Genomic DNA, 16,017 nt, shown 5'->3' with positions numbered 1-16,017 from the left:
GGTCCGTATTGGGCAGTAGCATTTCCAGAAAGAGTCTTTAAGCCTCAACCATTCTTTCAGCAAAAATAACAGTACACAACACTTCCTGTCTCTCCAAGTACATGCTATTCAATTTTGCGAAAAGTTCTTATCAAGGGGTTCTGGTGTTCTTTCAGGAAAGCGAAAACCGAGGCCAGCTTATGAGGAAAGGGACATTTAAGTGAGTATCCTGGGTCCACAGCCAGGTTTCCTTGTCATTGGACAAGCCTCCGTGCAGAAGCCAACTGTCCTGCTCGTGTCTCTCTGCCTTGGCGACAGGAGAGATCTTTCTTTGTTCATGACCACTGACTAATGGCTTCAGACATTCATCAGTAAACGGAGTGTCCTATCCTTTAACGCCAGTCCCCTGGAAGGGTCCGCACAGGCCAGCCACGCTTCTCATGCGGCTCAGAAAAGATGCGTGTCGAGTGAGCTCAAGCCTAGTCTCTCTGTTAGCTGTGTTCCGCCCCCGCCGACCCAGGGCAGCTGTCTTTACTAGACTCCGTCCGGCTTGAGGTTCTCTGGTGCTTGGGAAATTTTCAGGCCCTTGGCAATGTGACTAGTAGTCCTGCTCTCTGTCTCATGCGCCTTCATCTGGTGGCGTTCTTCTGGGCCAATGAGCAGGAAACCTCCCTCCTTGAATGCAGCTATGGAATTAAGTTTGTTCAAAACACTTGCTGAGGAAAAGGACCAGGTAGAACTTGCAGAATATTACTTTAAAAAAATCAACATCAATTGTCAGGGGTCTCTAGAAACTCAGAGCACTTGGCAGGGCAGGGCATGGGCACATACCCTAGTAAGCTAGATTAATGCATACTAACAGAGACTTAAAGAAACTTAAGATTCACTGAGGAGAGCTCCCTGGGAAGGCAAGAGATTATTCTTCATACATAGATTCTTAGGCTCTTCCCATAAAGTATATCCTCTCCTTCCTTTCCACTGAGCAATGCCTTCTAATTTATAATCTCCTAGAGAAAACGGTGGCCCTCTTGTCTCCCGTGATTCTCATGTGGTATTGCAAGGATTTGTGCAATATAAATTGCTTGGGGCTTCCAGATACAGTGCTTACAGGGTGAAGGCCCAGCCCGATTTGCTGAGCAACAGCTCACCATGTGCGCCTGCCACATCTTGCCTTCAAGGGTTCCCCTTGCCTAACTTAAAACAACAAACAAACAAACTCACTGCCATCAGTTGGTTCTGATTCCTATCGACCCTACAGGACAGGGTAGAAGTGTACCTGTTGATTTACAAGACTGTAACTCTTTTCAATAGAAAACTCCTCTTTCTCCCAAGGAGCAGTTGGTGGTTTCTAACTGCTGACCTTGAGATGAGTAGCCTAATGTGTAACCCATTACTCCACCAGGACTCAACTAGAGCTTTGCAAATGGTGCTATCCAGCTTCCTGCCCACCCCACCCCTGACATCCCCCCAGGTGTTTGGTGCCGGGCCTACCTTGTTCTCTTTGCTGGTCTCTCTGCTCCATGGACACGAGGGCAGAGAAGTGAGCTTGATCATAGGCGAGAACCAGAGGAGAGCAGTGACATCTGTTGGGAAGAACCTCCAACGGCAGGTAAATCCCTCCAAATGGGATTGGGGCGAAAGCTGAGGGCAGACACAAGAACAAGGACATGTAGGAACAGAGAGCTGGAGTTGGGAGAGAACATCCAATTCAACCCTCACCCTCCTGGGGCATGGTGTGTCCAGGAAGGCTTCCCCCATAGCCAAAACAGCAGGGAGGGGGATTAGTCACCTCTTACCCCAACAGAGAAGAGTTTTCCTGTGGGTACTTTGTTTTCTACACAATTTTCACAGTGAGATCTGGGTACTGTTGACCTACAAAGTCATGAGGATGTCCAGGCTCAGAGGAGTCAGGCCTATATTACCTTCCAGCCTTGTGTATGCTTTAGGACCCTGGCCCTACATGGGTAGAGTTCCCTTGGCTCATTCCTGTGCCCCTTCAAGCTACACTCTGGGGGAAATTCGGCAGGGTTGAGGGGTGTACCCTGTGATTGCCTCAGTCCTGCAGAATCAGAGTTGTGTGCTAAATTGTGTTTCTCAAAATAAGTATTTCAGTCCTGGGTCCTGTACTTAAGGAGGCGATCCCATTGGAAATAGAAAAGGCTTGTCTGTTATGGTAATGAAGTCTCAAATCTCATCTCTTCTGAGTTATGAAAAGAGGCGCAGAGTTATCCATAGAGACAGGGGGATGCTCAGTTGGAGAGACACCGTGTGGAGACACACTGGGAAGATGCAACTGCAAGCGGAGAAATGGCAAGAATTGCTATGCACTAGGCTGCTGCCCGCAAGACCATTTGCTGGAACCAACTAGCTGCTACAGAGGGAAGATGGGGCTTTTTATTCCCATCGAGAATTGCAGCCTCAGAAACTCACCGGGACAGCCCCTCTCTGTGCCACAGGTCCTCTCTGAGTCAGAATGGATGTCGAGGCAATGAGGCGCACAGTTGGGCTCTTGGAGCAGGGGGTGGGCAGTCGTCCTGCCTATATTCCTGTAGTTTACTCTTTCTACCACAACTATACTAAGTGATTTAATGATGTTCGTCTTTCAAGATACCCTTTTACAAGTAGGCACCCTGAAAAGGGGAAGGTCTGGGGACTAAAGCAGCACGCAGTACAAGGTTGAGCAGTAGTGCCCATTAGAGTGTCGGCCCTGTTGTATGCACTCGGATGAGAGGGAAGTAGGGATGGGGTCTCCGGGTTTACCACACATGACCACATTTGTCATAGCCATCGTGATGGTTACTGATATATATGAACTTGACTAGGCTTCCTAGTGGTTTGGGCCAACACTAAACTACTTACTGTACCATGGGATAATCTAATGCAACTTTCCATAGTGGATTCGAATGAAATAAAAATCGGTCAGCTGAAAAGGGAATATCCCAGGGTGTGTTCTGCCCCACGACTTTGAACTAGAGATTTTGGATGAACTCTCATTTCCCTCTGAATGCTTTCCTTTCCTTCAGCTATGGATATTGGACTTTCCAGTCCCTATAATTGCGTGAGCCAAACCCTAGAAGTAAATATCTAGCTAGCTAGCTACTCATATGTTGTTGTTGTTGTTGTCTTTCTTCTTCTTCTTCTTCTTCTTCTTCTTCTTCTTCTTCTTCTTCTTCTTCTTCTTCTTCTTCTTCTTCTTCTTCTTCTTCTTCTTCTTCTGCTTCTGCTTCTGCTTCTGCTTCTTCTGCTTCTTCTGCTTTGGATCCTGGCTAAGGCAGCCATTTTCACTTTATATAAGGGGGCATATGACAAGAGTGAGCTCTTCTGATGCCGGGGTGGAAAAAGAAACATCAAATAAAGCAGCAACAATGACAGAAAAACATAATCTTTTGCTTTGAGGCTGCAGTGTAATGCCTTTGGGTCTCTGGAAGTTCAATCCTTATGCAGTTTCTTCCTTAGGTAATGCCAAACTCTCTAGGTCATTTCCCTAAGGAACTCTAAGGAACTTACCTTCCCCTCCTGAATCTCTTAGCATTGTATCTGCTACAACAACAATTGGTCTTCTTAATATATGGGCCAGGACAAAAACATGAAACTCTTCTAGACTCTCATAGACAGGATCTTCTGAGTTGTCCACACTAGGAGAAATTAAAGCAAGCCTGTTAGAAAACATTGTAAGAATAGAAGACAGAGAAAGTAGAGAATATTCTCTGTAGGGGCGGATACCTTTCTTCTGGGATCTTATCTCTTTTGTCCCTGTAAGCACTGCTGTCTGAGGTCACCTCTCATACCATGCACTGATTGACAAACGTACAAGCCCCAGCTTCTCACTCTCGACTCAGAGCTAAGTGCCTCCAGTAGACATAAACTTAAAGGTGATGGCTTCTGATCCCCTCTAAGATGAAGTCTCTCAGATGGCAGAAGAGCCTACCACAATGGTAGTAACATGCCAGTTGGTCCCTAGGGGTACTGACAAAGAGTGGGGAGGATTATTTGTTAATTTTCCATATGCATCTGGTGCTAGAGGCTCTCCCATCAGAGACTAGGATTACCTGGGGACAGATGACAGCCATATGGGGTCCATTACAGTAAGATCGCAGGATCCTCTGGAAAGACTCCAACTACAGTAAGAGACATGAGCTGAGATGGCTCACAGCTCATAAACAGGAAAGTTATTCTGACTGCTGGCTAGGCCACTCAGCCTCTCCCAGACAAGGCCCCACTTGTGACTGGAATGTAGCAAAAGAAGGATCCAAGAATTGCTGTCATAAATCTAAGTCATCTGGGCAGAGGATATTGGTCTTGATGTCCATAAACAACGTGGCTACCCAAAAGGGAAGACTGAATCAAAAGTGCCAAAGTTAACAGTTGCATGTTCTGGTCCAGTCCAGTTATTAGAGCTCAGTCAAGACACTAGATGTAATTTCAGCTGGTTCATGAGCACCTTGTGAGTGTTCAGAATGAAGTCAGAGAGGTTTGTTAGGACTGGGACAGGTAGGGGCCAGAGTTAGTACAATGAGGCCCTATTTAAGGGGCAGGTTGTGTGGTCTGGGGAAATAGTGCCCCATGTATGCAGCTCCCATTCAAATTTTTTAATTGATTCTATACCTAAGCATGCAAACTTAGGAATGTTTAAGATCACAAAGAGAGTTCTAATGATGTTATTATATAATCTATATTTTCATATTTATATTTTTCATGTTTATATTTATTTTTATATTTTTGTTGTGAATTAGGTGAGTGTTTACAGAGCACATCATGCATTCACAGCATTACATTCAGCAGCTCCATCAAACTTCCCAAAGGCTTCTCCTGATTCCATTATTTTTTGCACATCTCCCTCTGGAATATTATCTCCCTTTTCACCCAGCTTAGCATCTGTCTACTCTGTAGCCTATGACTTCTCCTTCTATCCCCTTTCTTCCCACCCCCTTTAATTTTCTATTCTGGCGATGTCTTTGCTTTGTTCTAGGATCAGGGTTATGCTTGCTCCATCAAATGAATTCAGGAGGCTCCATGCTTTTGTATATTATAGAATAGTTTGAGTTGGAATTGGCATCAGCTTTTTTTTCCTGAATGTTTGGTAGAATATATCAATGAAGATGTGTGAACCCAGGCTTTATTTTAATTGATGTTGAGAGTTTTTTTACGGGTCTCTACAGGTTTTCTGCATCAGCCTGTGGTAGTTTAGGTAAGTAGTGTGTTTCTATAAATTTGTCTCCTGCTTCTAGTTTTATAACTTGTTGGGATACAGACCTTCATAGAATTGTGTTATAATTACTTTTATTTTAGTAGGTTCTCGTGTTATTAATTCAATTTTAAATGGTGATGTTTGCATAATTTAAAATTATCAATATTTTATTATTTAATTGTAATAGTTGTCCCTTCAGGAAGTTATAGTTAAACATTATAGGAGGATTTGAATGAGTCTAACTTTTTGGCCATACAATAACATTAATATAAGTTTTTATGAGAGCAAAAAAATGAGAAAGTATTTTTCTTTATAAACATTTGTTGTTGTTGTTGTTAGGTGCAATCAAATCAGTTGTGACCTTATGCACCACAGAATGAAGCCCTGTCTGATCATGCGCCATCCTCACAATTGACGCTATGGTTGAGACCGTTGTTACAGCACGATGTCAGTCCATCTCCTTGAAGGACTTCCTCTCTTTCTCTGTCCCCTCTACTCTACCAAAAATTATGTCCTTCTCCAGGAACTCGTTTCTCTTAACAACATGTCCAACGCACCTAAGACATATCTTGCCATCCTTGCCTCTAGGGAACACTCTGGCCTTACTTCTTCCAAGAAAGATTTGTTTGTCCTTTTGGCAGTCCATGGCTTTTACAACATCCTTCTCTAGCACCACAACTCAAATGCATCGATACGTCTTAGTAGTCCTTCTGTCCACCACTTGTGTCAGTCTGTCAGGCTATGGTGCCGTGTGGGCTGCTGTGATGCTGGATGCCATGTCACTGCGATGTCAAACGCCAGCAGCGTCACTCAAAGTGAGCAGGCTGCAGAGGAGCTTTCAGACTAAGAACAGACAATGAAGGACTCAGTTTCCCACTTCGGAGGAAGAAGCGCGGAAAACCTTATGTATGGCCTCGAAGCATTTTAAAATACTGAAAGCTTAAACAAAGGCAGCAGAAGAGTGTCAGAGATACTGCCAACAGACAGACCCCTCAGGTCCAATGGTATCTGAAATGTGACTGAAGAGGAGCTGATTTCTTTCTTTTTTTTTTTTTTTTAACAATTTATTGGGGCTGATACAATTCTTTTCACAGTTCATACATATACATACATCAATTGTATAAAGCACATCTGTACAGTCTTTGCCCTAATCATTTTTTCTCCTTTCTTCTTTTACATTTTATTAGGGACTCCAACAACTCTTACCACAATCCATACATATACATACATCAATTGTATAAAGCACATCCATACATTCCCTGCCCCAATCATTCTCAAGGCATTTGCTCTCCACTTAAGCCCCTTGCATCAGGTCCTCTTTTTTTCCCCCCTCCCTCCCCTTTCCCCCCTCCCTCATATGTCCTTGGTAATTTATACCTCGTTATTTTGTCATATCTTGCCATATTCGGGGTCTCCCTTCCCCCCTTCTCTGCTGTCCCTCTCCCAGGGAAGAGGTCACATGTGGATCCTTGTAATCAGTTCCCCCTTTCCAACCCACTCACCCTCCACTCTCCCAGCATCGTCCCTCACGCCCTTGGTCCTGAAGGTATCATCCACCCTGGATTCCCTGTACCTCCAACCCTCATATGTACCAGTGTACAGCCTCTGTCCTATCCAGCCCTGCAAGGTAGAATTCGGATCATGGTAGTTGGGGGGAGGAAGCATCCAGGAACTGGGGGAAAGCTGTGTTCTTCATCGATACTACCTCACACCCTAATTAACCCATCTCCTCTCCTAAGCCCCTCTATGAGGGGATCTCCATTGGCCGACACTTGGGCCTTGGGTCTCCACTCTGCACTTCCCCCTTCATTTAATATAATATATATATACACATACATATATACATATACACATATATACACATACATACACACACTTATATCTTTTTTTTTTTGCATGATGCCTTATATCTGGTCCCTTGGGCACCTCGTGATCGCACTGGCCGGTGTGCTTCTTCCATGTGGGCTTATTTGTTTCTGAGCGAGATGGCCGCTTGTTCACCTTCAAGCCTTTAAGACCCCAGACACTATCTCTTTTGATAGCCGGGCACCATCAGCTTTCTTCACCACATTTGCTTGTGCACCCATTTGTCTTCAGCGATCCTATCATGGAGGTGTGCAGTCAATGATATGATTTTTTGTTCTTTGATGCCTGGTAACTGATCCCTTTGGGACCACTCGATCACACAGGCTGGTGTGTTCTTCCATGTGGACTTTGTTGCTTCTGAGCTAGATGGCCGCTTGTTTATCTTCAAGCCTTTAAGACCCCAGTCACTATCTCTTTTGATAGCCGGGCACCATCAGCTTTCTTCACCACATTTACTTGTTCACCCACTTTGGCTCCAGCCGTTGTGTCGGGAGAGTGAGCATCATAGAGTTCCAATTTAATAAAAGAAGGTATTCATGCATAGAGGGAGTGTTTGAGTAGAGGCCCAAGGTCCTTCCGCCACCTTAATACTTGACCTATAAATATAGACACAAAGATCTATTTCCCCAACCTCCTATATATATTTGCATGTACATGATTTCTTATAGGGGAGTCGACCCTGGTGAAATGGGTCAGGTAAAGCCTGTGGTAGTGGGGTCTCCAGAATATTCGTTTGCTGATCTGGCATGCTTCGGGTAAAGAGAAACAGCTGCAAAAGTCTTCCAATGATTGAAACTTGGAATGTGCAAAATATGAATTAAAGGAAACTGGAAGTGGTGAAAATGAAATGAAATGAATGAAGATGGACATAGAAGGCACTACTGAACTAAAACGGACTGATACTAGCTATTTTTTTATTCAGAAAATCATATGATTTACTGTGCTTGGCATAACACAATAGAGAAATGGCATGGTATTCATTGCCAGAAAGGATCTCGCATCAACTACAATACTATCTGTCATCAATTTTATATCTATCTGCCTTCAAAGAAATCCAATCAATACAACTATTATTCAACTTTATGCACTAACCACAAAAGCTAGTGATGAAGAAATTGAAAAATTCTATCAACTCCAGACAGAAATTGATCAAACATACAATTAAAAGCATTGATAGTTATTGGTTATTGGAACGCAAAAGGTGGAAACAAAGAAGTAGGAAGAGCAGTTGGAAAATATGGGCTTGGTGCTAGAAATGGAGCTGGAGATCCCATGATAGAACTTGCAAAACCAATGATGTGTTTCTAGAAAATCCCTTTATTCAACAACACAGACGGCGACTATATTCATGGACTTCTGCAGATGAAATACACAAAAATCAGTTTGACTCTGTAGGTGGGAAGGGGCGATGGAAAAGCTTCAGATCAACAACTAAAACCAGACCAAGAACCAATTTTGGAACAGACTATCAATTGCTCGTATCTAAGTTCAATATAAAGCTGAAGAAAATTAAAACAACTCTGCAGGAGCCAAAATATGACCTTGAATCTATTCCACCTGAATTTTGAGAACATCTCAATAAAAGATTTGACATGTTGAACACAACTGACAGAAGATCTGATGAGCTGTGGGAGGACATTAAGACCATCGTTCTTGAAGAAAGTAAAAGGTGATTAAAAAGACAAGAAAGGGGAAAAAAGACTCTGAAACTTGCTCTTAATGGTAGAGTAGCTAAAGCAAATGGAAGAAAGGATGAAGTCAAGGAGCTGAATAGAAAATTTCAAAGGGCAGCTGAAGAAGAAAGCACCAAATATTATAAAGAAATGTGCAGGAGCTAGAATAAGAAAACCTAAAGGAAAGAACACACTCAGTGTATTTGAAACGGAAAGAACTCGAGAAACATTCAAGCCTCGAATTGAATTTTTAAAGATTCTATGGGCAAAATAGCGAATGATGCAGGAAGCATCAAGAGAAGACGGAAAGAGTACGCTGAGTCACTGTGCCAAAAAGAGTTCAAGTCAACATTTTACCATTTCAGGAGGTAGCATATGAGCAAGAGCTAATGATACTGAAGGAAGAAGTTTAAGCTTCACTGAAAGCAACACAGAAAACAAGACTTCAGGAATGGACAGAATGTCCATTGAAATATTTCAGCAAGCCGAAGAAGCATGGGAAGCACTCACTGGTCTATGCCAGGAAATTTGGGAGACCGCTCCTTGGCCAACTGACTGGACGAGATTCATATTTGTGCCCATTCAAAAGAAGGGTAACCCAACAGAATGCTCAAACTATAAAATGATATGATTGATATCACACACAAGTAAAATTTTGCTTAAGATCATATTACGATGGTTGCAGCAACACAAGGACAGAGAACAGCAAGAAGTTCCCGCCAGATTCAGAAGAGGATATGGAACAAGGGATATGATTGCTGATGTCAGATGGATCTTGGCAGAAAGCAGAGAATTCCAGAAATATGTTTACATGAGTTTCATTAACTAATCAAAGACATTCGATTGTGTGGACTGGACCATAATAAACTGTGTTTAACTTTGTGAAGAATGGAAATTCTAGAACTTCAGTTCATTGTGCTCACTGGAATCTTGTATGGCTCAAGAGGCAATATCAGGACCACAACAAGGAAATATGCCATGGTTTAAAATTGGGAATGTGCATCGGGGATGTATTCTCTCATGATACTTATTGAATTTCTATGCTGGGCAAATCATGAGAGAAGCTAGATTATATGAAGAAGAGTGCAGCATCACGATGGGAGGAAGGCTTATTAATAACCTGCGGTATGCAGATGACACAACCTTGCTTTCTAAAAGTGAGGAGGGATTGAAGCACTTGTTGATGAAGGTCAAGGATGTTGGCCTTCAGTGTGAATTACAATTCAATGTAAGGAAGACAAAAATACCCACAACTGGCTAATAGTTAACATAAATGGAGAAGAGGTTGAAGCTGTCAAAGACTTGTCCTGCTTGGATTCATAATGAATGCTTTGGAAGCAGCAGTCAAGAGATTGAAAGACATATTGCAATAGGTAAATCTGCTACACGAGTCCTCTTTAGAGTATTGAACAGCAAGGGTATTTCTATGAGGACCAAGGCGCACCCCACTCAAGCCATGGGATTCTCATTGCATCATATGCATGTAAAGTTGGACACTGAATGAAGACGACCGTAGAAGAATAGATGCATTTGGTTGTGGTGTTGGATAAGAATGTTGAAAGTACCAGGGGCTACTAAAAGGACAAACTAATCTGTATTGGAAGAAGTAGGGCCAGATGGCAACACTTCATCTTACATACTTTGTTCATGTTGTCAGGAGAGACCATTTCCTGGAAAAGGGCTTCAAGTTTGCTAAAGTGAAGGAGGTTAAGAAAGAGGAAGGCCCTCAAGCTCAGGAATAAGAACAATTGTGAAGATGTCGCAAGACAGTGCAATGTTTTGATCTTTTGTGCATAGGGTTGCTTTGCTATGGGTCGGAGCCAACTCAATGGCACTAACCACATTTTCAATTTAACATTCAACTTTCTCAAGCATATAAGGCATTGGAAGATAGCATGGCTTGATCAAAGTGAGGTGTCAACTAAGTCCCCATGGAAGAAGCAAACCAGCCTGTGTAATCCAAAGATCGTAAGGATATAATCCAAATCTAAAGGAGGGAATGGCATCAGAGATTAAATTATGACTGCCTGGCTTTTAGAAGGCTCTGGATGACAGTGGAAGGCCAAAATCCATTTGCAGGGTCCACTTACGGATTTAGCCTCTGATTCCACCCCTGCCCCCGCAATGCCACGGTAGTGAAGGGATGTGACTAGTCCTCTTATCAGACAGAGAGCCTTTTAAAGGTGATTATGGCAGATGTAGTTAGGCCAAAATGTAATATCTTATCGTTTGATCTCCCTTTAGTCCCATTTTAAAGCTGTTCCAGTTTTAAAAAAAAGTAAAGGAAATACACATGGATGACACCCCTGGGGAATACCCTGTTAACATCAACCAAGGATGTGAATAGCATGTTAACATGCAGAGGGCATTGGAAAATGGATTGTTGTAGATACCGTTAGAATAAAATTTAGAACACTATCATTTTAACTTCTTTATGATACATTTAAATCTGTTCTAGTTTTTAACATTTTCTGCTTTCTTTTTTATTGAGGTTTTAATCTGTTTCACTTTGTCAGTTTGTTAGTTTTTCAGCTGTTTTTCTGTTCATGAAATCCAGGATAGGTAAATCTATAGTCAGTAACGGGATGAATGATTCCTTGGAGGTATGGCGGGGGTGGTTGGAAATGGGTTGCTAATACCGATGAGGACAAGAATGAAGAAAATGTTCTAAAACTGATTGTAGTGATAATTGTACAACTCTTTTAAAATGTGATCGTATGATATGTGAATTATATGCCAATTGAATTGTTGAGGAAAAAAATATGAGGGCTTGGCTCAGGTGCACCTTAGACCTCAAAGTAATATCTTTGCTTTTCAATGCCCTGAAGAAGTTTGGTACAGCCGATTTACTTAAAGCAACTCCACTTCTGAAGCTCCCATGAGCATTGATCGTGAATCCAAGCAGCACAAAAATCCTTGACCACTTCAGCAACATTCTCTCCATTTATCACGATGCTACCTATTGGTCCAGTTGTGAGGATTTTGGTCTTCCGTATGTTGAGTTGTGGTCCATGCTGAGGGCTGCATTCCTTGACTTTCATCAGCAAGTGCTTCAAGTCTTCCTCACTTTCAGGAAGCAAGATTGTCATTTGCATATCACTAGTGGTTAATAAGCTTTCCTTCAACCCTGATGCTACATTATTCTTCATATTATCCAGCTTCTCTGATTATTTACTTAGCATACAGATTTAATAAGTATGGATACAACCCTGTCGCACATCTTTCCTAATTTTAAACCATGGGGTATTCCCTTGTTCCATTCATATATCTGCCTTCTGTACAATTTTCACATAAGCATAATAAAGTTTTCTGGAATTCCATTTTTTCTTAAGGCTATTCATAGTTTGCTATGATCCACATAGTCAAATTCCTTGGCATAATCAATAAAGCATGAAGTAAACATCTTTATGGTTTGAGCCAAGATCCATCTGCCATCAGCAATGATCTCCGTTGTTCCAAGTCTTCTGAATCCAGCCTGAACCTCTGGCAGCTCCCTGTCAATGTACTACTCAAACTGTTGTTGGATGATGGTCATCAAAATTTCTCCCTACGTCTCAGTACATATGGACCATCCAACAAAATACTATCCATTCAGCCAAATTTTAGCTTGACTAATATCTCAATAAATTTTGTTGCTATTTTGTCTGACTGGGTGAGTCCATGAGAGGGCTGGTCTGGGAGTGAGGAAATCTGGATTATAATTTGTGTTCCCAAATATGGAGACAGTTTAATTATTGAATCAGATCTCAGTAACTTTCCTACATACTGATTCTAAGAATTCATAAAATACCACATGGCAAAGTAAATAGTACTATGTCTGCAATACAAGAGATGCCTTAGAATATTGATGAAATCTAAATTTGAATGTGTAGATCAAGTACAGGATAAATTTGGTAGTTCTTCAAGATCATCTGCTTTGTCCTTGGAGAGCCTGGACTGGAGCAAAAAATTCCTTTCTCATCTGTGGAATATGATGAACCCTGTGTGGAGCTGCTGCTTGATTCTTAGGTTGAGGGCCCCATTTAACCAAACTGCATGAAACTTCTGAATCTTTCCACATAGCTATAATTCAGGCAAGAGTTGAAAAATTAGGTATTAAAAACAAAAAGAATGAAAATTTTCAGAGATATCCAAAATAAGATCTTGAACTTCTACTTTTTGGTTAACTTTAAAAAATCAACAATTTAATTCACATATCATACAAATCTGTGGTTTAAATATATTAAAAAGAGTTGTTCCTCATAATCACAATCAATTTTAGAACATTTTCTTCATTCTTGTAGTCATTTTATTAGCTCATTTCTCCCCAACTTCCCGTAGCATAATCCTAAGAACCAATTAATCCAGTTAATTTTCTATATATTTACCTATCCTGGATTTCATATGCAGAAAAACATGCAAAAATAAAACAATAACAAAATGAATCAGAGAAAAGTCTCAATTCAAAGGAAAGTAAAAATAATAAAATACTAGAACAAATTTAAAATGGCCATGTGACAGTAACATAATTTCATGGCAACTTGAAGATATATAAAGTGTAGGGATGTTGTTCAACCTGTCTATTAGGTCACGGCCTGATGGTGCCTCCTTGTGGGCGTGGCCTTCTCATGAGGAGTTCCCTGGGAACCTCCCCTTCTCTCTCTGCCTTCACCTTCCTGCTGGTGGACGCTGGTTGCTGCCAGAGCCCCGCCATTGGATCCATACGACTTTGCACCCACTGGTATGATCTTCCTGCAAGTGGCACCATTGTTTGTGACTGCGAGTCTGAAGAGGCACTTATGGACTAGTATCACACCTATGGACTTGAGTTAGACTGGGCTGGGATGTTTTCTTGATATTACACCATCTATGAGTGTCAATGGATTTGTTTCTCTAAATCAACCCAGCCTAACATATTATGGTATTTAAGGAGTGGGGTACTAAATAAACAAATCATGAAGATGGAGAGTAGAGGCTTGTCTGACCTCTACCTTATCACAGTTTTTCTTCTTTCGCTAGCAGGAGGTCAGCTATAGCCATACAGTTTGCTGGGTTGTTTTCTGGAAAGGATATGGGAGATGAAGGTTTTTGATTCCTAGAAGTTATTCCTAACTGAAATGGTGAAAATGAATGTGATAAAGATAAATTTTTAGTTCAAAGGACAAAATCACCCCTTGAACTTCTCTCAGGCCATACTGTTTAGTCAAAATGACTACCAGAAAGTCTGGCCCTGGCTTAATCTGCCAGAAGTCTAGAGCCATATTACATATTAATGGTAGAGTTTAGATAAGAAAGGATTGCATTTAACTATTTTAAGAATGTGTTTAAAATCTGGCTATACTAGGCTTATACTGATTTCTTCTACCTATTGATATAATGTGTGAAAGAAATAATTATTTAGAAGTATGAATATCAAGTTTATAATCCCACTGTCTTCATAATTAAATTGGATCTTTACATGGGTAGGGGACCTGCCTGCAAAGAATCCTTAGAAAAGGACCCCCCCACCCAGTGCCTTGAATGCTCAGGACAGTTACATTTGAAGGGACTTGCAGAGAGAGCTGTTGGTAGACTGAAGGGGGAATAAAGAGGAGCCATTTGGCCTTTTTGAATGGTGATCTAGTGGTTTGCTCCTGAAGCTGGAAACTCTGGAGCCATGAAGAAATTCTCCTCTGGTAGGACTGAACATGAAAGGGAGCCTGAGGGCAGTAGCAATAGAAGAAGGATTGAGTCTAGCCACTGACACCCACGGACTTGGTACCCGGACTACAGGAGAGATGAGAATGGGCTGGCTGGTCTCAAGTTTAAAGAGTTGTACAGAACCTGAGCCAATGGCGTGCCTGACCCAAGGGGGTAGGGTTTTGAGAATTTGTGAAAGGACCCTTGAAGCGAGGCAGCCAATGGGCACTCTGGCAAGTCTAAGTGAGGCAGCCCACCTTAGGATGACTAGAACCTGACCAGATAAAGTTAAGGCATTTGAGTCTGTGAATTGGTTCACATTGCTGCTGACTTTATGGATGGTCTATCCTGATTTGACTTTGCTTATGGATCCAACTTGAATGGAGCGTCTTCACACCAAAGAACATATCTGTCTCTTCAGAGTACTAGGTTGATATAAATAGGCAGTATAGAAATTTGATACCCAAAATAAGGGGGATAAAGGCATGAAGTGGCTAGCTTACATGGGTACGGGAGTATATTGACAGGATTATGGGGAAGGTGTTCACATAACTACAATTATTAAGCATAAATATTTTGTTCACTTATAGAATATTATGTCTAAATGAGGCTGGCCATTTTTAGTTGTATGCATTTTAGTTTTATCATGTTAGGCACAAATATGATTTTACTATTGTATGGTCGGATCAAGCCAGGCTGGCTTCTAGCAGCAAGTGATCTTGAATCTCCCCACCCGTGGGGAGCTGACCAGAGCTGGCTGAAACAACTAGCAGCAAGTGACCTTGAATCTCCCCTACGGTGTGGAGCTGCCCAGAGCTGGCTGACACAACTAGCAGCAAGTGGCCTTGAATGTCCCACACACACCTACGCAGCTGACCAGAGCTGGCCATGTAACCTGTCAGCAGCTTTGCAAGTTTTTTCTTTCTTTTACTCACATTAGTCCTAAGAGCATCCAAGGTCTTTTTCCATGTGGGCATTCCTAGCATGACAGCTTCCTCCATCAATAATCGAGGACTTTCTATAGAAAGTCTACCATTAAAGTGGAATCATCTATGAAGGGACTGCAAACAGTGCATGGAAAAATTCCATCATCGCTTAGTACCACTTTTCCATGAACTTTGTGTAGATCCCTCCGATAATGTCATGCAATTATAGAAGAGACAGTCCATATCTTGTATAATATATTATTGCTTAGAAATAAAACACAAACCCCACATCCCCAAAAGGAAGTATATAATACAAAGATCTGAACAACATGAGGTGAGGGAGTGGTAAAGGGGTCATCATTGAGTCAGACCTTCACATAATATCAACTTAAACGCACAAAAATATACACATGGATGGGTCACAACTTCTCAGTGCATACTTGTATTTCCAATTCACAAGATGACAAGGATTCTTTCTTACTGCATGGTTTAAAATCAGGAAAGATGTGCATCTGGGTTGTATCTTCTCATCATACTTATTCAATCTGTATAATCTGTATGCTGAGCAAATAATCAGAGAAGCTGGATTAAATGAAGAAGAATGTGGCATCAGGATTGGAGGAAGGCTTATTAACAACTAGCAATATGCAGATGACACTACCTTACTGCTAAAAGTGAGCAGGACTTGAAGCACTTGCTGATGAAGATCAAGACATGCAGTCCTCAG

At 41.7% G+C, this 16,017-nt stretch overlaps 1 protein-coding gene across 2 annotated transcripts in view; it reads right to left on the bottom strand.

Annotated features, from left to right (window-relative positions):
* OTUD7A (OTU deubiquitinase 7A) overlaps positions 1–16,017 on the bottom strand; it is a 151,957-nt gene that overhangs the window by 21,552 nt on the left and 114,388 nt on the right. For both annotated transcript variants that reach the window (XM_075535611.1, XM_075535612.1), the window contains exons 7-8: positions 3,487–3,614; positions 1,471–1,620 (exon numbers count right to left, since the gene is read on the bottom strand). In XM_075535611.1, the coding sequence (XP_075391726.1) occupies positions 1,471–1,620; positions 3,487–3,614 (278 nt within the window). The remainder of the gene's footprint in view (positions 1–1,470; positions 1,621–3,486; positions 3,615–16,017) is intronic.

Source organism: Tenrec ecaudatus, chromosome 17 (genome assembly GCF_050624435.1).
Source record: "Tenrec ecaudatus isolate mTenEca1 chromosome 17, mTenEca1.hap1, whole genome shotgun sequence".
NCBI lineage: Eukaryota > Metazoa > Chordata > Mammalia > Afrosoricida > Tenrecidae > Tenrec > Tenrec ecaudatus.
This window is presented reverse-complemented; position numbering and strand designations above follow the sequence as displayed.